The 24,086-nt window shown below is 41.4% G+C and overlaps 1 protein-coding gene across 1 annotated transcript in view; it reads left to right on the top strand.

Annotated features, from left to right (window-relative positions):
• Positions 1–23,627, top strand: part of LOC134653691 (dopamine D2-like receptor) — a 54,428-nt gene extending 30,801 nt beyond the window's left edge. The window contains exons 4-9 of the mRNA XM_063509084.1: positions 6,834–7,021; positions 11,197–11,292; positions 12,839–13,003; positions 13,192–13,242; positions 22,242–22,420; positions 23,354–23,627. Of these exons, the coding sequence (XP_063365154.1) occupies positions 6,834–7,021; positions 11,197–11,292; positions 12,839–13,003; positions 13,192–13,242; positions 22,242–22,420; positions 23,354–23,568 (894 nt within the window). The 3' untranslated portion in view covers positions 23,569–23,627. The remainder of the gene's footprint in view (positions 1–6,833; positions 7,022–11,196; positions 11,293–12,838; positions 13,004–13,191; positions 13,243–22,241; positions 22,421–23,353) is intronic.
• Positions 23,628–24,086: the final 459 nt, after the last annotated feature.

Below are 24,086 nucleotides of genomic sequence, written 5' to 3'. Positions count from 1 at the left end.
AAGGCCCAAGCTGCCGGTGGTCAGGGCTGCAGAGAGAGGAACCGGCGGACTATCCGCGCCGTGTCCAAGATCACCGCCTTCTGCATCTGACCCTTGATCCAACCACCTAGCGAGAGTCTCTCAAGATGTTGGTCGAGACTCTTCGCTATTAGACCGTTCACTGAAACGACTATCGGGACAATGATCGTCGAATCAACATCCCACATGGCGGTTATCTCGTGAGCCAAGTCTAGGTACTTGCTGGACTTGTCCTTCTCGGCTTTCACGAGATTCTCATCATGGGGGATGGTGATGTCAACGAGCACGGCCCGGCGTTGCGATCGATCTATTATCACAATGTCAGGCTTATTGGCTACAATAGTCCTGTCAGTGATGACAGATCGATCCCAATAGAGCGTGGCACGACCATTCTCGAGAACTGGCGCAGGTGAATACTTGTAGTACGGTACTTCGCGGTCCACAAGGCCGTATAGAAGAGCAAGCTGCTGGTGTATAATCCTGGCTACGAGATTATGTCTGTGCAAGTACTCGCCGTTAGCAAGATGAGAACAACCGGAAATGATATGCCTGAGTGACTCTCCGGGACGACGGCATGCCCGACAAATGTCGACCGTACCGTCCTTCAGGATATATTTCCGATAGTTGTTCGTCATCATTACTTCGTCCGCAATTGCACAGGCAAAACCCTCGGTTTCTCCGAAGAGGTCCCCGAATCGTAACCAGTTCACCGACGCGAGCAGGTCCACATCGGGTCCCGTGAGGGCCTTGTAGAACCGCCCGTGTAGCACCTTACTCTCCCATGCCGCCTTGCGATCCGCAGTACTTAGTACCACAGGTTTGCGCCAGTTCTCGTTTGCCAAGGAGAGCGGCGTGAGGTTCCTGTCTACTGCCACCACATCACGATGCATCCCACAGTCGTTGTTAAGGAAATAATTCCTGAGATTGTACACCTCGCGGTTGTGGAGATCCTTGGCGTTTAGGAAGCCTCGGCCTCCACATTTCCGTGGGATGTACAATCTCATAACTGACGAGCGTGGGTGTAGCATGCGATGCGCGGTGAGCAGTGATCGGACCCTCCGATCCAGGGCATCCAGCTCGGTCTGAGTCCACCTTAGTATGCCAAAGGAGTATGTGAGCAGGGGCATTACCCAGGCGTTGAAGGCGCGCACTTTGTTGCCTCCTGACAAAAGACTGTTAAGGACTTTTGTGAGCCGACTGAAAAAGCGCTCCTTCACCGACCGTCTAATACCCTCGTCCTCAATACCCAACGACTGTGACATACCAAGGTATTTATAGGTTTCTGACTCAGAGATAGATCTGAAAGACATTGTCTCAGAAGGTTGTAAATTTGTTGAATTTACAACCCTCCCCCGCTGTACATGCATAACCGCACATTTATCGACACCAAACTCCATGTTGATGGCACTACTGAAGACGTCGGTGGTTTTCAGTAGCTCCAACAAGTCTCGGCTATTTGGTGCAAATAATTTGAGGTCATCCATGTACAGAAGGTGAGAAATGACTTCACCCCCACTCCGGAGCCGGCAACCTAGTCCCAAATCCTTCAGCAGGGTGCTGAGGGGATTCAAAGCTAGGCAGAACCACAGGGGACTCAGACTGTCGCCCTGAAAGATTCCTCGCTCAATCCTTATAAAATCCTGCGGGCCAGGGCGGTCATCTCCGCCTCCTGGTTGACGAAGGACTGTGGTCCACTGCCTCATACACGCGCTTAGGAAGGCTCTCAAAGCTGCATCAACTTTATAAAGCTCTAAGACCCTCCCCAGCCATGAATGAGGCACCGAATCATAGGCCTTCTTATAGTCAATCCAAGCGACTGAGAAGGCACCCCTGTTCCGCCGGACTTGTTGGCAGATGGTCATGTCTATGAGGAGGAGCTCTTTAGTACCACGGGACCCAACCCTACATCCATTTTGAGCGGAAGCCAGAATATTGTTTGCGACAATGTGCGCGTTGATTTTTGCTCTCAAAATGGATGTAAGGAGCTTGTATAGTGTAGGCAAGCATGTGATGGGTCTGTAGTTCTTCGCTTCCGTGGTACTACCGGACTTATAGAGCAGGAAGGTGACACCAGTTGTTAAGGAAGGTGGGAGAGAACCAAGCTCGAGGGCTTGTTGAAATTGTGCTGCCAAGCGCGAGTGCGAGCATCGGAACCACTTTAGCCAGAAGTTGTGCAATCCATCCGGCCCAGGACTTTTCCAGTTCTGGGCCGTGCGGATGGCACAACTCACGTCATCGGGGCTGATGGTGACTGCCCCCATGGATTCGATGGACTCGCACTCACGCTCGACAACACTCATCCAACCCCCCTCGGTGTGTCCGACAGGCACCGACCAGATGCTACGCCAGAAGTCAGTCATGGCAGTAGCATCCGGTGGCTGCGTGTCGGACGCACGAAGGTTGGTTTCCTCCCACTTTCGGTATACCTTCCTTTGGTCACTTTGAAAACGGCGATTCTGCTGGAATCGATCCACACGCTCTCTGTAGCGGCGAATACGGTTTGCCCATGCATAGACTTTCTGCTTTAGAAAGTCGATGCGCTCTGTGACATTGGCCATGTAGTCGCGGGGCCTGATATCCGTCCCCGCGAACGCCTGGTTCACAAAGCGCATTACTCGGGGGCGATTGTTGCCCCCCCTGAAGCAGATCAGCTTTGCGATGAGAGTCCTAAACGAGCTGATACGTCGCTCAATCCGCGCTTGCCATGCAGGGACACCTCCGACGGTCCTAGGTGCACGTTCAGCGTCCGGAAACTTGACTCGAGCAACACGGCACGCCGCGATGGCTCCGCAGTACATGATTGAGTGCGTATCATCTAAATCTTTACTAGTCCGTAAATGTGGCTCTAGTAAAGCGTTTAGGGCTCCCATTAGCGCTAGATTGCGTCTATTCATAGGCAGACGTGGTAATCGGGGCCTAGAGTTGGTTGTGGCACGATACTGCGTAATCGCCTCTTCCAAAGTCCTCCTCAGTTGCTCATTAGCAGTTGTACTCACATTCTGACTCGCGAAATCCCCCTCATCGGTGCAAAAATCAACCCGTGGCGCCCCCGGTGCCAGGTCGGGTGCGGGCACCGGATCCGGCGACATGGCGGGCAGATCTCGCACCGAGGTGGAGTCCGCGCGAGCAGAGAGAGCCTCCTGGCGAAGCCGATCAAGTGTCGCGTCATCCAGGCGCTTTAGCCTCTGAATGACGCGCACCTGATCCGATAATCGCTGCTCCGACACGGTGATGGTAGGTTCAAGAGCCTGAAACAGAGGCAGTATTCTTGAACGATAGGCGGATAGCTGTGTTCCCCCCTCTGTAGCCCCATAATAGGCGCGCATGACATTCTCGTTCATTTCTCGAGTCCATCGCATGCGTCGCACTATACCACCGGCAGCGGGAGCCGTGGGCGGGGCAGGATGTCCCGCAGGCCCCAAGCGTGCCGGCAGCGGTGGCCGCCCTCGTCGCGCAGGTGGTCGTGGCGGCGGCGGCGGCGGCCCGCTCTCGTCACTGGACCCGTCTGTGTCAGGCGCCGTTGCGAACTCGTCGCCTGACGACGGTGTGGACGAGGAACTGGACGAGGCGGGCGGGGGTGGTGGGCGTGCGTTGTTGGTTGACTCCGCTGCACGTCTTTGACTCCTCGTAATCATTGTTTCATACGTTTTTTACCGTTTGCTGTAATATTGTGTTGACCGTTTTGTCAAACAAATGTCATGTCCGTGGCGTGTGAATATAATTTGAGTCACACGTATTTATAGTGGATATTTTATGTTTTCACATATTTAGCCAGGTCAAAGGTTCATTTGATGGCAAAATACACAATAGTTTTAACAATAAAAACGTATAAAAATATAATTATAGCAAATAAAATTTACGAGACGTCTGTCATTGTCAGAGCGGTTTTTTTTTTTTTTTTTTTTTTTTATTATTATTATTTGTATCTCCGTTACAAACTCTCGGGTTTTAAGCCCGGTCATTTATAAGGCGTGCGTGGGGATATAGATCCAACACGTAGAGGCCGTTTGGAGAGCTTTGATGTCATGTAGAACGCCTGCTGGAACCCATTCATGGGTACATAAATAGATACCCATAAACCGGTTTCAGCAGGCATTGGAGGCTATTGTAGAAAAATGGAAAGAGTCCTGGGCTATGGTTTAAATTTGGCTGGAAAATAAGACTGGGCTATTGCAAAGAGTTGCGGACACCTGCCATAACATTGTGATATACAGTGTTATCGAGGCAGGCGGTGACTCGCCACTCGCTAGATGGGCACCTGATGCGCCATCGTAAAGACGGCCAGGCGCAACACCGGCGTGAGCGGCTCAGGGGTGTCGAGAGGTGTGCTGCGCTTTCTCCGAAGTTACTCGCGGCGTTATGCCCTTTAACACTTCCACCCCTGGAGCATATAGCTCTAACGACTCCTCTCTGGACGGCCAATTAAGGCAAGCCAGAGCCGAGAGTCCTGCGGGTCCCCTTGGGGTCCACTCCGACCGAAGAAGACACGCCGGAGACGGAGACCCTGACCGACTCTCTGGAGCACTCGGGTCCGTGGGGTCGTTACTCCCCAACAGCTCGCCACAAGCTGCCCTGCGGGCTTATTATTATTATTATTATACTCTTGATATTTTCAACAAACTTTTGCATTTATATATCAAATAAAAGCTAAAAGGACAATATTTTGATGATAAATATGATAATGCGATTTGTTTTAGTTAAATGATAATTAGCTTTAATTTTGAAAGACTTTTGTAAAATATGTGTAGGTACCTAAGTAAGAAAAATATTCCTAAAAATTCTTTGTCAACATATTTTTATTGTAGATATATAGTTGGTCAAACCAATTTGTCAGCCAGTAAGAACCAGGAAAACTATAGGTACTCATCCTTTTCTTTTGGGTGCTATTACTAGCGTAAGACAAAGATAGTATGATTCTCTCTGTCTATGTTTGAAATGAGACAGTCCTTTGACAAACTATAGCTCCCCAGTTTTTCATGAATAGCAGTGGCATCGTGTCGGGTTATTGAAAACTGAATTCCCGTCGGATTTACTTCAGCTAGCATCAATACGAATGTTGTTGAATTAACGTCAGTAAAAATAAATTGAAAATGTTATCGTGTTATTATAGGACTTATATCAAAAAAACACGCAAAAATATACACTAGATATATTAAAAAAATTGTGGTGCCAAGCATTTATTTCTATCATGTCAATATTCAGAGTAAATATACGCACCAACTTATTTTTTCGCTATACAACCCTTGGATTACAAATAGAGAATGCCTTCTGCTATTAATTCCGTTACTCTTACCTTCTTGTATTGTGCAATAATGTTTAGAGATAGAGATAGAGATCTTTATTTTGACTCCAATATACATAAATTAAGCTTTCTGTTTAAATAATACAAACCTAAAATAAAGTATTGAAGAGCTGCTGCGAAATTAATAATGCTGTAACCAGACTACTATGACTAACTATTTTCTTCGTGTTCAAAGAACCAGATGGAGACTCTTAGAATGCCTAGAATTTAAACTTACAACAAAGTAGATCCTTGTGAATCCTATCGTTTTCAGATGAAATAACTTTTAGCGTCAAAGCGTTAGAACTTAGAACAAAGACTGAAATCATGTTTCAAACGCGACAACTCGTTCAATCAAAACACTTCAATTTCAAACTGTAGATAATTGTCTTCGGTTCAGCGATAGTTACTCATGAAATAAAGCTATGTAAACGGCTTTGGAACGCGGTATTCGGAAAACAAGATCCGTTCTAGAGAAGAGTACGATACGATATGTACTAGATACCTGGTAGTTTAGATTTCAACTATATATCTTTTGCAGCTCAATTCGGGCAACCAATGTCACTTTTACGTTAAATTATCGTATTAAGATCGTTTCAAAATCGTTTTGAGATCTAAAAATACATAACGAGACGTTTTAGACATTGTGGAAATCTTTCAAGAGTAACTCCAGAATCGCGGAAATGTTAAATTTGACAGGCTAGATCTTAAAAACATCATTGTCGTATCTTGGTGATGCCTAATAGATATTATAATAGATGTCTAGTTCAAAATCCGAGTCGGGCCCTTAGCGCCGGTACAGATAGACTGCAACCCGACTGCAATTTGTATGGGAACTGCACGCCGAGGTTGCAGTTGGCGTGCAGTCAGCGTGCGGTTCCCATATAAATGCCTCCGCCTTGCAGTCCGTCTGTATCAGCCCTAAGATTCTTCATCTTTCTTAAATGTCCATCATCTTTATTGTTTTTCCGCAATAAGCACCTAACTTACACTACACTACATTACATTACTAACTACTAACACGAAATACCTAAGATACAAGTATTAAGTTAAGTACTTAGTTTAGGTATTGATGTAAAATATGTTAGAGCCAGTTAAAATTTTCGCTTACAAGATCTTTTATTTTATGTTTACTTTTCTACACCATGATTGTATATTTATAATATTTAAGTAACTATTTAAGCGTATTATGATTGTTTACATTTTTGGATATTTATCAATGAAATAAATATTATAAATAAATAAATATTATAGGACATTCTTACACAGATTGACTAAGTCCCACAGTAAGCTCAAGAAGGTTTGTGTTGTGGGTACTCGGACAACGACATATATAATATACAAATTACATAGAAAACACCCAAGATTCAGGAACAAATATGCTCGTCACACAAATAAATGCCCTTACTGGGATTCGAACCCAGGACCGCGGCTTCACAGGCAGGGTCACTACCCACTAGGCTAGACCAGTCGTCCACAATTTATCTCTTATCTTTATGTCTAACTTTCTTCATGAAACTGTTTTGTTCTCCAGGCAATACGCCAGCGAGCGAAGAAGCAACGCTCAGCAAAAAGCACATCATCAGGCATCGCGTCAGCTTCCAGTGGCACTGCGGCCGTAGTCATCGAAAACTTGGCGCAGACGCCAAGGCTGCAGAGCACAGAACCACCCACGAATACTGCTTCAGCGTCAGGCAGTAACGAGGATGAGGAGGACGACAAGTGAGTCTCTCTCTCAATTTCTATCTTATTATGTCAACAGTAGTTACTGAAAACTTGGCACAGACGCCAAGGCTGCAGAGCACAGAACCTCCCACGAATACTGCTTCGGCGTCGGGCAGTAACGAGGATGAAGAAGACGACAAGTGAGTCTCTCTCTCTCTCTTAGTTGTTGAAAACTTGGCACGAACGCCAAGGCTGCAGAGCACAGAACCTCCCACGAATACTGCTTCGGCGTCGGGCAGTAACGAGGATGAGGAGGACGACAAGTGAGTCTCTCTCCTCTCTCTTAGTTGTTGAAAACTTGGCACAAACGCCAAGGCTGCAGAGCACAGAACCTCCTATACAAATACTGCTTCGGCGTCGGGCAGTAACGAGGATGAGGAAGACGACAAGTGAGTCTCTCTCTCTCTCTCTTAGTTGTTGAAAACTTGGCACAAAACGCCAAGGCTGCAGAGCACAGAACCTCCCACGAATACTGCTTCGGCGTCGGGCAGTAACGAGGATGAGGAGGACGACAAGTGAGTCTCTTTCTCACTCTCTATCTTATTATGTCAACAGTAGTTATTGAAAACTTGGCACAAATGCCAAGGCTTCAGAGGACAGTACCCTCCCACAAACACTGCCTCAGCGTCGGGCAGTAATGAGGATGAGGAGGACGACAAGTGAGTCTCTCTCTCACTCTCTATCTTATTATGTCAACAGTAGTTATTGAAAACTTGGCACAGACGCCAAGGCTGCAGAGCATAGACCCACCCACGAATACTGCTTCAGCGTCGGGCAGTAACGAGGATGAGGAGGACGACAAGTGAGTCTCTCTCTCTCTTAGTTTGTTAAAAACTTGGCACAAACGCCAAGGCTGCAGAGCACAGAACCTCCCACGAATATTGCTTCGGCGTCGGGCAGTAACGAGGATGAGGAGGATGACAAGTGAGTCCATCTCTCTCTCTCTCTCTCTCTTATATAGCTGTGGCTGTGGTTCGCTGTAACACGACAAGTGATAGTCTCTTTCTCCCTTCCTTCCTCTCCGACCAGGCTCTCAACTATGAGGATGAGTGTAAGTTGACAAAATGAGGACCTTTCGTAAAAATAATCTTGATTTAACCTCTAGCCGCCCAGAGACCTATAAAAAGGTCTCCTGTTCCATTCTAATTTGAATCTTTGTTTTGACAAGTTAAAATTGAATTTTTATTGGCAACGTTTGACGTCTGGGCGGGATAAAACTTGAACTACCCAGTGAAGCAACCCACCGCTTTAAACAACAACCTCTAAGTGTAAGGCCTGAGTGGACGCTCGGAGCGGAGCGTTCAGCGGGACGTGCAGCGTGGCGTCGAGCTCCCAAGTGATTTGAGCAGCGTGCACTAGGGCCGCTACTATACGTTTGCATTTGTTTAACAGGCACGCCGCACGCCCCGCCCCGCTGCACGCCCAACTCGAGCGTCCACTCAGGCCTTACACTTTTTAGGTAGAACGCCGCGTCAGAATTTCTGTAACTGTAAATTAGTTACAAAAGTAGTCTACAAAAGTTTAAAATGATTCTTCATCTAATTTATTATATTTGGACTATTGATTGTTTAATTATTTATTTTTATTTGCTTTCCTTTATTTACTTAGAGTTTTGTTTAACTTTTATTTATTTCTTTTATTTTTATCTTTTTAATTTAGAATATGGGGACCAAACCAATCCAGCAAAAACGAAAAACATGAAGGCAAAAGTGAAGACTCCGTGAACCCAGCGTCATGTCTATGTCTCCAAGTCCATTTACAAGAACGTTAAGATTGGTATGTAAGTACCTAAGTAGGGCCGGATCTAGGGTAGAGCGAGTGGAGCGGCCGCTCTAGGCGCCAAATGGTATGGGGGCGCCAAAATGGCAAACACTGTAAAACAAACATCTTGAAAAAACGGACGGGTAACTACGGAACCTTACTGAACATGGAGCGCCAAAACTTAATCTCGCTCTACCCTAATCGAGCACTCGGGCCCGCGCTGTACCTGTACCTAAGTACAAGTTCCCCACTCTTGTAATACAAGTGGAGGTCCCTTTCTAACAAAAGCTGTCAAAAAGTGATATCCGCTTGTATTACAAGTTACAAGGCAAGCTTTTGAGAAACGGGCCCCTGAAGTCGATTCTTATTCCTAATAGTTATTAAACAGACATATATCCTAATTGATAATGATAAGTTATTCGACTAGCAGTAAATGAGGACGGTCAGCGTTCAAAGACATCGTTTAATAAACGAAACACAAAATACAAGTAAAACCGCAAACGGTACAGTTTTCGCAACATTAAATTCAGGCAATATTTCCTCAAAAAAATCAACTGTCACGAATCGTTAACTCTCAAACGCTAACACTCCTTTGCATTTTAACTGCCCGCACAAAGCTCGAAAATGAAAGCAATAATTGTACAGAAAACCAGAGACTAGTTATTAATAAAGACGATTCAAGAAACGTTGCTTTCTATGACGGTTGAAAATGGCTAATGGAACTGTCATGCCTCACGTTAATAATTAAGAAAATGGCGGCACATTACTTACAAGTGTATATAACGGAGGTAAAATTTTTGAGATTTCATAAAAACTCCAGGGATAAGTGGGTAACACCAAACAATTAGAAAAAATGTATCGGGATGACAGATCTTACGAAAGGTCACGTGACTATTCGATCATCATCATCATCATCATCATCTTGGCTAGGCCCCCTGGTTTATATACTCCTGGCGGTCTAGCATGAGTTGCGTTCTCGCGCGCGACTAGTCGCGCAAAAAGTATGGACTCGCGCGCGAGAACGCAACTCATGCTAGACCGCCTGTTGTATACTTATTGTACCATCGCCCACATTGTTAACTGACAGTTGGTAAACCTTATTACAAATAGCATAAGATCCACCAATGGACAGTTGCTGCTGTTTGTAATACTGTGGTTTGTATAGACTTGTGTCATCTAAGCAAAGCAATCGAGGAATGTTGCTTTTTGTGTGGTGATACCGCTAGGCTGATTCTAATCAGGCCTTACAGTTTTCGGGTTTTAGGAACACCTTTCCCGTACCCGTCCCGCACCCGTTTCCGTCTTGGATGAATTTTTGAGCCGTTGGCGACTTGCACCTGTCTTAACATGCCTAGCCAACGTGCTAATCATTTACGCTCCGTAGCGAACGAAACGCAACTGTCGCACTAATATGGAAGAGTTATAGAGAGAGATTACTACGCTACGCTACGGAGCATAAACGATTGGCACCCTGTCCTTATTATTAACCTGTCCAAGCGAAACACATTAACAGTCCCTTTCATTCTGAGCATTATTTTACTCAACATTTCTAAACTAGAACTATTTGTGAGCTTCGTCTTTACATTAAAGCACACATTGAAAGTCTCGTTCGGTGTCAGAGCATTTCGCTCAAAGAATATAATACTCATGGTTTCGTTCAACTTTTCTAAGCTGAAACTATGCGAGCCAGCAATGTGCTCACTGGCCAGGAAATTATTAAATGTGAAAGTTAGATAAAGCACGCGAGCTTATGGCCGGAATGAGATGTCACGTGTGATCGGGAAGTTGTGGTTTCTAGTTCGATGGATGTTATAGAAGGTTTTGTTGAAGGGTTATCAAATTACGTAAATTGTTTTTTTTTACTGCTAGTAAACTTTAAACCGACTTGAATAGAACAAAGTGATGGAGTGTTATTATAAACGACATATTGTCTTTAGAAATTTAACATTAATTGTGAGATTGCCACGTTTTGTTATTGCAAATGCCATGTAAAGGTTGGTGCGACTCTAGAGTTATTTCGATTGGTTTTGCCCGAGTATAGTTGATATTCGTAATTGAAAATAAAATAAGTAAATTATAAACATTCTTTAATAATGAAATGAAAATAATTTATTTGAAACAACACAATCTTAAAATTAATAGATGATTAACATGTTACATAGTTATCCAAAGGGGATACCACTCAGAATGTGTCTAATGGAGAAACACGACACAAAACATTTGTTTTAGAGTCTTAACATCAATCGCTAAATAAGCCTAATCAGTGGATCAATTGATTAAGTTTTTTTATTAATTAGGCTAACAGTCTTTATTATTAACTTGTCTTGCCTCCAGCAAAACATGTAATGAAAAGATGGTGTTCAATCTATGCTCTGTTAGTAGAAATAATAATTTATGTCTCTCTCACACAGCTTCGACAGAACAGAGATGGGGGTATACGCAGACGAGCTGGCAACGACGCGATCTGCGAGGTTCATGTTAGCGGCCGTTGTGGAGGAAACTGGCCTGTAGGTATACCCTTCTCTCTCACACAGCTTCGATATGACAGAAGTGGCATGAGGCATTCCATTCGGTCTTTTTTCCAACAGCAAACCTTTTTTCAGCCAGCCCAAAGACATCATAATTATCTTAATAAGCATAAGTATGATACAATACATTGCGCAAAGTGAGGTCTAAATCGAAAACGTCATATACCGTCCCCTTAAGTACTGTCACGTACTGTATAATAAACTTTGTGATGTAAGAATTAGATACCTACTGCCGTATTCGAATTTCAAGATATTCACAAGAGACGACACGTACTAGATCCATTCTAGATACGTTATAGTTTAGATTTCAACTAGTTCTCTTTTGCAGCGCAATTCGGGCAACCAATGTCACTTTTACGATAGATCGTGTTAGATATCTATTAGATGTGAATTAGATCTCTAAGTAATATCTTGTGGAAATCGTTCAAGAGTATCTCCAGAATCGCGGAAATGTCAAATTTGACAGGTTAGATCTTAAACATATCGTTATCGTATCTTGGCGATGTCTAAAAGATATCTAATAGACGACTATTACAAAATCCGAATCGGGCCCCTAGAAATTACAAAATGTTAACTTTCAAAACAAGCGCAGTATATTCGTATAAATGTAGAAAGAAAGATTTTCTACCGTCACGTCACATTTTTTCTAACTTTCTATTATATTTTTGTTAGTTGCAGAAGAAATGTTACCAAGTTGTAAAAGTTGTCACATTTTATAAAGATTTTTTCTAAAGAAGTATAACATATTCTAAACAAGTTGGGCACTGTAAGGTAAATTTAGACAACTGATAGAACAGTTGAAAGATGCCAAAGGAAGTTTTCTTTAGTTCAGAATATTATTTTTTTAATGTTGCTACTTTGTACGTAAGTTGTAGGTACGTAAGTTGATCCACACGTAGGTTGGTAGGTTGGTACAAAACAGGTTGACAATTTTGTTACTGTACATATTGTTTGTTGATCATTCAAAGCCTAACGAAAATACTTTGAAAAGAATACTTTTTTTATGTGCAAGTTAGAAAGTATTCCAATATATTTAACCCTATTTAAAAAAATCGTGATAAATAGGATAATGTTTCTTCAACGTAAATATTGTAAATAAGATACAAGTAAAAAAAAATACAAAGTTTTTAACACTCAAAAAACCCGTGTAAAAATAAGACAAAGTTAATACAAAGTTTTCAACACTCAAAAACTATTATTATATTTAATTCCTATTCTTTTAAATGGAATAGGAATGAAATAGAATACGTTTTTGAGTGTTAAAAATTTTGTCGTATTTTTACCCGTGTCTTATATTTACCCCACCTGACCAGGGTCTATTAGGGTCAGCGAAATGTGAGTCCAGCAGTTAAAGATTTAACCCCGCAATAGCGAAAACTTTTAAGATTTTCTTACAATTGGTCAGCTGCAATGAAAGAAAAAAAAAGTTGTCACATTTTACCCTGAATTACATTATCATAACCTTTACCTTGGCATGGCGTAGCAAACAAGCACCCAGGCCGTCTAACCGTCCATCTCTCCGCAGGATCATGGCGAACTTGGCGTCCCCCATCCCCATGATGGACCCCAACACCAACAATGACTCGGGGTACGCGCCCTCCAACATCGACGGGGACACCAAGGACCACACTCCCCCCGCGTCCCCCAAGGAGAAAAAGGAGAACGGGGCGCCAAAGAAACCTGAGCTTAAGTAAGACTTGTTTTATTAAATAGTTACAAACCTGTAATGGGGACGGGGACACCAAGGACCACACTCCTCCCGCGTCCCCCAAGGAGAAAAAGGAGAATGGGGCGCCGAAGAAACCTGAGCTTAAGTAAGACTTGTTTTATTCAATAGTTACAAAATTGTAATGGGGATGGGGACACCGAGGACCACAGTCCCCCCGCGTCCCCCAAGGAGAATGGGGCGCCGAAGAAACCTGAGCTCAAGTAAGACTTGTTTTATTCAATAGTTACAAAACTGTAATGGGGATGGGGACACCGAGGACTACTGTCCCCCCGCATCCCCAAGGAGAACAAGGAGAACGGGGCGCCGAAGAAACCTGAGCTCAAGTAAGACTTGTTTTATTCAACAGTTACAAAACTGTAATGGGGATGGGGACACCAAGGACCACTGTCCCCCCGCGTCCCCCAAGGAGAAAAAGGGGAATGGGGCGCCGAAGAAACCTGAGCTTAAATAAGACTAATTTTATTAAATAGTTACTAAACTGTAATGGGGATGGGGACACCGAGGACCACAGTCCCCCCGCGTCCCCCAAGGGGAAAAAGGAGAAAGGGGCGCCGAAGAAACCTGAGCTTAAGTAAGGTTTAATTATTAAATCGTGTACCTATTTATAGTAGGTAAGTACAACATGGACGGGGAGACCAAGGAACAAGGACCTGCAGAGGTAGTTTCGAGGCTGAAATGATGCCTTTCACTCGAGTTAAGCACTCTACTTTTTATTTCGAATACGAGGAAAGTAAAATGCATGTGTTTTTTTAAAACATTGACTAAGTATACATTTTTATAGTATTTCTTGAGGGTACTCTCAATTAACAATATAAGCAAGAGTATAATTATTATTGGAATGGGGAGTTAAATATCAGAGTTATATAACAAATCCAATTAAACCTAAATTTCAATTGCTTATCGTAAAAAGAATTAAAATATACTTGGAACGTAAAATGAATGAATGAATTGAGAAACGTATCATTTTCTGCACACCTTTTAGAAGAACAATGACCCTCTTTCAGAGCATGAGAAATGAAAAATAATTAAATGACTACCGTCAAAAATTCAAATATTACAAATATCCACTTCCAATGTACAAATAGCCGGTCACCGAGCACCGTAAAGTCGTTCTGTCAGGCTATAAATTGTAAATGCACTGAGGGACTATATAATGCAATCAATCCACAGCCCGCTCTAAGTGCCGCTAGGGCTGCCTTAGACTATTGACTATTCTATAGATTTAAACTAGCTATTGCCTGTAACGTTATCCACTTTAACTCAACTATTACTCTCAGGCCTCCCCAGAGCCCGTACCATGAGTCACTGACAGTGTCAAAACTGACATTTACTCTATCGAGAACGTAACTTACTTTCTAAACATCTCGTTTGCACTAATATGCGAGTACGAGCGAGATGTATAGAAAGTAAATTACGTTCTCGACGGCGTTTATGTCAGTGCCAAACTGATGGTAGCCGTACAGGGCTATAAGGCGAAAATCAAAGTTCGTCAATTTCGAGCAACTATCGCTGTACCGAATAAATCATGAGGAGTTTTAATATCTACATGTCCTTTATTTCATCCATCAAAAGAGGAAATTCTTGTTATTAAAGTTTCCTGTGGTAATAGTCTGTCAAGCTGGATATGTCAGTAGCAATGTAAAGCAAAAGTATGGTATCCCTAGGACACTAACAAAAACCACCAATGTACATCGAACAACGATGAAATGTAAACAAAACAGTTCCACAGATATAGTATTTTATGCAACCGTTGTTTAAGAGAGGTCAAAAAAGGCGAGTGGCGTGAGTAATTCGCCTCAAATTGTTAATAAAGACGCCACGAGTATTTTTTGACTCAGTTAAACAACGTTGCATACAATACTTTTTCTACGACCAAGCACTTACTTTGAAATAAAATTGTAAATTTAACAAATATTTTCAATTCAAGAAGTAGCAAAAATGGAGGGTACGGGCGCGAAAAGAATGAATGAAATTAAAAAAAAAACATGTCTATGGTTCACTTATTTGTCAGAGATGACATTTAAAATAAGGTTGGCAACACTGTATTTCATTCAATATTTTTTAAGTGGTCATTACACGAAGTATCGTAAAATCGCCAAAAAGATACTGCGTGTATGCACAAATTCTTTTTTGGGGAATAGACTAAAGACTTGTCTTGACAACTATAAGGTAGGGTTTTAAAGGTGTGTGCACGACCCTTTAAATGACAAATAAAAGTACGGGAGTAGAAATTTTAGAACAATTCAAACGTATAGTGTTGCTAACCCGCCATTTTTCAAAGCCGCTTTTTTCTACTGACAAGATTTGCTTGAGGGTGCTTCCTGTACGAGGGGCGTTCAAAATATTCTCGGTATTGATATCTTACAACCTCTTCTAAAATTTCTTTCGTTACTGGCCGCTAAGGTTTATTCATTGACATTAAAAAAAAGTATAATTCGAACCGAGATGTTCTTTTGTTTTTCTGCAATTGCTGAACAAACATGAACATCATGTGGGAATTGACAATGTTAACTAAATTAGAACATCGATGCGTGACAAAACAGGGTAAAAATCAAAAAACCATAAAAGAGGAAATGGATTGTGTTTACCGTGAGTCTGCTCCTTCTTTATCTACCATTCAAAAGTGGTCAAGCGAGTTTAAACGTGGAAGGGAGAGTGTTGAAGACGACCCTAGACCTGGCCGGCCTGTAGTAGCTACTTCACAAGAAAATATTGATAAAGTGGAAAAACTTATATTGGAAGATGGTCGAGTGAAGGTAAAATCTATAGCACAAGTAACCAATCTCTCTATTGGTACCGTACATGATATTATCCATGACCATCTTAATATGTCAAAAGTAAGTGCAAGATGGGTTCCGCGAATGCTGACTCGGCTTCAAAAAGACATGCGTGTAGCTTGTTGTTCCGATTTTATTGACCTGTGCGGTGAAAATCCTGATGAGGTGCTGCAAAGAATAGTTACTGGAGATGAAACCTGGGTTCATCATTATGACCCAGAGAGTAAACAAGAGTCCATGCAGTGGCACATTAAGGGTTCAGCTCATCCCAAGAAGTTCAAGGTCATCCCTTCAGCTGGCAAGGTCATGGCCACGATATTTTGGGATTGTGAAGGAGTATTACTGATCGATTATAAAGAAAAAGGTGTAAATATCACAGGACAGTACTACGCTAACATTCTACGTCAATTAAAGGATGTAATCAAAGAAAAGAGGCGAGGAAAGTTAACCAAAGGTGTTATGCTTCTGCATGACAACGCCCCCGTCCATACTGCTCATATTGCCAAGGCAGCTATTGTTGAATGTGGGTTTGAAACTGTTACTCACCCACCGTATAGTCCGGACTTAGCCCCCAGCGACTTCTTTTTGTTCCCCAATCTTAAAAAGGATCTGCGTGGAAATAAATTTTCCGATGATAAAGCATTGAAGGCGGCAGTGGAGGAGCATTTTTACACCAAAGATAAAAAATATTTTTATGCAGGATTAAAAAAAATAATTGATCGATCTTTTAAGTGTATGAACATAGGGGGGGAGTATATTGAAAAATAAAAATATCAAACTTTTCGTACTTGTTTGTTTTCATTCTCATACCGAGAATATTTTGAATACCCCTCGTAACAGGAGCAATAAATTAAACTGTAGGCTGTACTCCTCAAACTGACCAACATTTGATCAGCAACTTTTGAAAATAACTCATGTATTGATTTTTATTACACTTTAAAGTTTATTCTAAGACGCAATGTACTGCAAATTTTGTTATGTTTAAAGCATGACAAGCAACGTCAAAGACACTGATGTCAGCGTACATTGAAGGCAATATTTATTTTGTATGAAAAAAAGGAAGTCTAAAGGATTCATGATTTTTAAAAGTTGCTGAACAATTGTTGGTCAGTTTGAGGAGTACAGCCTTTAGTTTAATTTATTGCTCCTGTTACAGGAAGCACTCTGTATATGTGTCAAATTTCCATCTAATTCGCTATCGTAATATATTTCCAAATACATCTTATACCCATGTTAAATTGTATGTAAAATAGTTAAATTAATTGAATTTACAATCAGATGGGTCCGACGGTCGGGTTGGTTAATTGATTTATCACTTTATGTGTTTTTAATTACCTTACAAGTTATTTCAAACAATCACAAAGGTTTGTTCATAGTGTGAAAGTTGTTAACTACTGGGTCAACCAAATCTTGTCAGTAAATAGGAACAAAAAAAACTATACTCATCCTTTTCTTCAACTTCAACTTCAACATTTATTCAGCAAATAGGCCACAAGGGCACTTTTACACGTCATCATTGAATTGACATACAAGCAATCTTTTGGGTGCTAGTACTAGTGTTAGACAAAGATAGTATGATTCTCTCTGTATATGTTTGAAATCAAACAGACCTTTGACACACTATATATATAACTTGACAAACTTACAGACAATCATTGTGTTTACACACGTTATTAGTGACCTAGTAACATTTTAGTACAATTTAAATACAATGTATAAATTAACTGTACCTACATTACATTACTGTATCCAAAAGTTAACAATTATTACGAAAACAGAATGACAATAGAACTCTTCTGCAACTCAAACCTTATTAAAACTTTGTGCTTACCTGTTCCGACACACTATGACAGAAGTCCCCATCCCCATTTATATTTCGATACACTCAAAATAATCGAAATATCCCGAAGTACCATATTTTATAAAAGAGCAATAATAACATCAGTTCAATATGCATACGGTCTAACAGTCTTACTATTAGAAATCAAAACCCAAATCATTAAGAGGCAACAGGAGTGGTCATTTCTCCATACAAACGTACTCGACTGTTTCCTCCGTGGGTTTTGAAGCTAGAGCAATATTTTTTTCAACACAGATTAATATTGTCAATATCTGTGTCGGACCGTTTTTTTTTATTTTGATATTTTTGTTTTTTAAGGCGCTAGAGCCCTTCAAAAATGGCCTAATTGACTATGCCGCAATGAGAGGCGTGGTATTCAAAACTGATATAAATTAGCCAAACAAGCAAAACGGTCCGACACAGATAATTTCATAATCATTTAGATTTCCAAATTTGGTTAGGATTGGTTAAGTTTTAGAGGAGGAAACAGTCGAGTACGAAACCTCGATTTTTGAGATTTTTACGCAGGATTTTTCGCCTTGTCCTTATCGCACTAGTTTTAGGAGCCGCTTCCGTTAGCGAGACGGGTATATTTACCTAAAATATTTAAATCTCAGCTCCTGTTTCGTCTTAATCCACGCCTTCAAAATGTCTTTAGAACAACAGTTGGAACTTTTAACTTTACTCATCAAAGTATCCGAGAGATGTCGTTGTTACCAACGCAAACTAGATAACGGTTGAATTTGCTACAACCTAATTAATCATACCCTATGTCTTTGATTTTTGGTGATGAGGGACCGTATGTATACCGGGTGTCCTGTTATACGAGCAAAAAAATTATTGCGAATGTTGACTATGTTTAAGAGCCCATCAACGTGCACACTAGCGCCACTGCTAAATAATCGTGATTATTTAAATTTAACGAAATATACAGGGTGGTCCAAACCTTGACGTCCAAAAGATTTTTTTTAGATTCCTCACGTCGTGGGCTATCAGAATATACCCCATGTATGTTAGCCGATTTTTCGTAGTTTTCGAGTAATGATTTTTTAAACTTTTAACTTTTGTTATGAAATTCCGTCCGTCCGTCCGTCCGTCTGTCACCAGGCTGTATCTCACGAACCGTGATAGCTAGACAGTTGAAATTTTCACAGATGATGTATTTCTGTTGCCGCTATAACAACAAATACTAAAAACAGAATAAAATAAAAATTTAAGTGGGGCTCCCATACAACAAACGTGATTTTTGACCGAAGTTAAGCAACGTCGGGCGGGGTCAGTACTTGGATGGGTGATCGTTTTTTTGCTTGTTTTGCTCTATTTTTTGTTGATGGTGCGGAACCCTCCGTGCGCGAGTCCGACTCGCACATTTCGTTAAATTTCAATAATCTCCATTATTTAGCAGTGGCGCTAGTGTGCACGTTGATGGGCTCTTAAGGCGTGAAAAGCAACGTCAATCACAATAATAATGGCGTACATAATATTTATTTTGTATGAAAAATAGGAAGTATATAAAAACTTCATAATTTTTAAAAGTTATTGAACAAAAGTTTCACCGTTTGAGGAGTACAATCTATGTTTTAATTATTTACTCGTATTAAAGGCCACGCCCGGCATAAACAAATTTCTATATTAAGTAATTATTTCAAACAATTTCAAAGGACAAAGTTTCGGCATACAGACCAAAGTCCCCATATTTGTATTCCAGCGCTCATGCCATGCATAGCTAAATACAGCCCTGACTGCGAGTTAGTGGTAATGAACGATATTCAGCCGAGGGACAATCGCTAACTTTGATGGGATTCAAGTCCCTTTAAGGTTGGCCACATTCGAAGTTATTCATAGACGAGGATATCTTCTTTAGGGAAATACTTTAAAAGTTGAACGGTTTATTTTATTATTATGGATCATGGTAATGGTATTTTCTTATACCGGGTGGCCTAGTCATTATACGTATTAAAAAAAAATTAAAGATACCTTATTGATATATTTTTAAACCCCCTGGCCGCCTGGCACTGACTAAAATAACCGACTTGGTTTTACATTACATCTCAAAACTTTTTTGTAGTGGAAGAATTGCGTTGCGAGATTTGCATCTTTTTATATACATGTAGGTCAGGTCAGGTTTTTTTATGTATGAATGCAGTATTCTTGTTATTAAAATCGATGACACGGTTCCTAAGAACAGATCTTCGTATGTATTATAGTTTCAGACTTTCCCATACTGACCGATCTAAATGGGCCATCCTGTATAGGTACTATGCCTTATGGCTCCTCTACACGATGGGCCAACGCCGGCCACTCCAAGGGACGCATTTATGTGTTAGAGGGAGCAAGTGATATTGCTATTTCATTCTGTCGCATGGCTGCGTCCCTTGGAGTGGCCGGCGTCGGCCCATCGTGTAGAGGAGCCATTAAACAGTTTTTTGATAAGTTTTCACAGAATATTTGTTACGAACAAATATGACATTGATGCATCAAGGCGGTTTGTTTACAGTTTGTGCTAGTGGCAATTCAATTCCAAGCCTCATTGCTTCCTCGCAGTCCTAAAAATTCTGCGTAAGAAAAAATACAAAGAGATGATGATCTAGGTTGTAATTTTTGCCTTTTGCTTAAATACATATTCTGATTATGCCCTATAAAGGGTTAAAAGTAAGGCAGATATGTACCGTAAAATGGGGTGAGTCGGGGCAAAACTGACATTCAAACCTCGATAACATTTTATTTTTACATATGCAAACTGAACACTTACTTTACTTATTATATACACCAGTATATAATAAGTATTCCGGACGATTGTATTTTAGTTTTTATTTCATAACTTTGACGGTAAACAGGAAATCCCACCTCACCCGGTAGTTCCTCGTAATTGGGGTTAGATGGGATTTCATACAAAGGTGATTTTGGAAGTGTTGTTTTTCATCCCTTCTCTCCCCATTCATAACCCAACTCTCCTCGCGAACCCTACTCACCCCATTTTACGGTATGTTTCAATCGAATGTATGAGTAAGTATACGTATATTGTTTCTATGAAGTATAGGACATGCATGGAAATATCCACTATAAATAAGCCATTTTCCTTTCTACCCTAACTGGAATGGAGTAGGTACAGTGAGCAGCAGAAGTAGCCAAGCGGGCGAGGTGTTCAAAATTACCCTGACGAGCTCTTATTCTCTTAACAATACAGTCGCGTCAAGATCATTTTGAACACCTCGCTTGCTTAGCAACTATTGCTGCTGACTGTACTACTGCCAACTTTTGGTACCTACACCTGAACAAAGGCAGGAAAGTAAACAAGCCGGTGACGTGCAATTAAAAGATAGCGACAATAAATCGCTCTCGCGGCAGAAGCGAGCGATAAGCTGATTACTTTGCTAATTGATTCAGGTAAGCAATGTTAGCTTTTGCACGTTTGTATAGGGATGATGACACATGTTGAATTTTATAACAAAATCTAGTAAAATAGATAGCAAACGAGCAATTTATCACACTAATGTGGATATTAAAATAAAATATTGAAAATTTACAAAAATACAGGACCTGAAAGTTTCAAAATTTAAGTTTTTTTTAACTTCCAAAAACAATAAAAGTAAGGGTACCATTCGAAACCTTACATTTCATCCAAAAAAATATTGTATAGCAACTATATACATAAACGCAATATTTCACCGACAAAAACGCAATTCTTGTTTTGTCCATACCTACTACAAGATGGGCTCCCACCTCCCAGGGACCTTGACGTCACGTTCCCTTGTCGTTTTGTTTAGGGCGTTTCGCGAGTGAAGTGCGACTGTCGGCCTTTGACTACAATTTCTGACTTTTGTGTTACTTTAACGCAATGGGTCCCATATAGACATTTGATCCTAAAAACAAACCCGATCGATTGATACCATAAATGAAAATTAGTCAAGTAGCCTATTGTGTATAGGTTGGGTTGGGTTGGGTAGGTATTCATTAGCTAATGAGACTTTAGGTTCGTTCTTGACAGCGTGTCATCTAGGCTCATTTGCGAATGTCAGCTTATTCCGTAAATTACGTACGATTCGCAAGTCATTCGATAGTATCCGAATACATTCTTCCTCTAAATTTTATCAAAAACACCCTGTTAAAACTTAACCAAATTTTACCAAGTTATCGATTTGCAGATATCGTTTTACAGAGCCTAAGAGAACTAAGAAAACAATTAATCTGCATAATTAAATTCAGCCAAACGTTAGGTACCAATCACTCTCCCAATAGATCCAGTTACCAAAAAATTGGCATAACTTTATTTAGCGAAAGAATTGCATATACGTAATACCTTGCAACGCACCTCTCTTACCCTAACACTGGATGACCAATCGTCACTTAGAGCAAATAGACCTGTGTTTCAATAAATCACGAGTTGACCCTCAAATCAATACAGAGATTTTTCTTTTGTACCTTTAATTTCAAATTTCGTTTTTAGGGTTCCATACCAAAAAGTTACAAAAGGAACCCTTATGGTGCGACTCTGTCCGTCCGTCCGTCCGTCTGTCACATTGCTATTTCTATAGCACGCAGCTTTGCTTAGTACAAAACTCACAAGAAAACTCTTTCGCAGGAAGAAGCTAAGTAACCTCAGCAAGAGCTCAGTAATCTCCACGCCTCGCCGGCGCTTCAGGTCCGCAGCATCAGCGGCCAGGTTCACCATCTTCCGAGCCAACCGAGCTGGGAAACTGCGGGCCAAGAGCTTTGCCAAGAAGGAGAAGAAGGCGACGCAGACGCTCGCTATTGTGCTGGGTAAGTCCGCAGGAAGAAGCTTAGTAACCTCAGCAAGAGCTCAGTAATCTCCACGCCTCGCTGGCGCTTCAGGTCCGCAGCATCAGCGGCCAGGTTCACCATCTTCCGAGCCAACCGAGCTGGGAAACTGCGGGCCAAGAGCTTTGCCAAGAAGGAGAAGAAGGCGACGCAGACGCTCGCTATTGTGCTGGGTAAGTCCGCAGGAAGAAGCTTAGTAACCTCAGCAAGAGCTCAGTAATCTCCACGCCTCGCTGGCGCTTCAGGTCCGCAGCATCAGCGGCCAGGTTCACCATCTTCCGAGCCAACCGAGCTGGGAAACTGCGGGCCAAGAGCTTTGCCAAGAAGGAGAAGAAGGCGACGCAGATGCTCGCTATTGTGCTGGGTAAGGAGTCACTGACAAACACACACACAGGCATAAAAGGATTTATCTAATATATGTTTTCTGATTCACTGGCTGCCTTACTACGTCCGGAACTAAGTATGTAAAGAATATCATATTAAGATTTTTTTCTTGATGAGGAGGTATTCAAAACCAATTATGACCAATAAACGGCCATATTATGTCATACCTACAGTATGTTATGTGTTACAAATGACTTGCTACGTGTGGAACTATCTATCGCACAAGCGTATAATGTAATATAAGCGTATATTTTCGTAAAGATGAATCAATTAACAGAATCAGTTGATTCAAATCAATTATCAGAATCAGAACAAGTTCTTGTTCTATTAAAACTTCATTTCCCACATAGAAAACTTACACATATGTACAACACAAATAAGAATAGCTCGTAACTCTTATTAAATTCGTGTTAATATTCTCGACTTCCTAATACTGATACTGGCAAAGCCCTATAGGCCGTATTTCTCTTTTTATATCAATAACTCTAATTAAATCTCTCTAGATGTCTAATATCCAATATCCAATTCCAGGTGTCTTCCTCGTCTGCTGGGCGCCGTTCTTCACCTGCTCGGTCTTCGACGCCGTCTGCACCAAGCTCGGGCTCCACTACGGGCCCGGCTACACCATCTTCATCCTCACCACGTGGCTGGGCTACATCAACTCTTTCCTCAACCCCGTCATCTACACCATCTTCAACCCAGAGTTCAGGAAGGCCTTCCGCAAGATCCTCCACTGCGGCACCTAGCCCATAGATTATCTGGTCGTGTATGATTAGATCCCCTGTAGTGTTACCTTCGTTCCTGTGAGATTTTAGAAGACAAACCAAAAGTCTGAAAATTAAATCATTTAATCCAAAATCAAAAACTGTTATAGAAGTGTTTCTTTAGCTTTTTCACTGAAATACATTGTATTTTCATTCTCTTAAATCGTATGAATTAATACGAATTCTGTATTTTCAAATTCTGAAATGCCCGTTATTAAAAGTTCCAGTTGTAAAGTATTCTTTTAAGTTCTCGCCATCAAATCTAACCGGATTTCCGGACAAAAATACTATTTCAACTTAACTCGTTTCGTAATCTAGGTTTAGTAATCTATTGGAAGATAGTACCTATAATATGGAAATCTCGAAAACTGTTTACACGGAACGAAGGTGTTGTGATTCCTTATCATACATACACCAACGAACATAATCCAAAGCTAGTCCTTTCCTATTGTTTACGTCTTCGTCAGTCGAATAAGCACCTATTGAGAGATCGGTACGGT

Source organism: Cydia amplana, chromosome 13 (assembly GCF_948474715.1).
Source record: "Cydia amplana chromosome 13, ilCydAmpl1.1, whole genome shotgun sequence".
NCBI lineage: Eukaryota > Metazoa > Arthropoda > Insecta > Lepidoptera > Tortricidae > Cydia > Cydia amplana.
The sequence above is the reverse complement of the archived record's forward strand: the minus strand, read 5'-3'. Positions and strand labels throughout refer to the sequence as shown.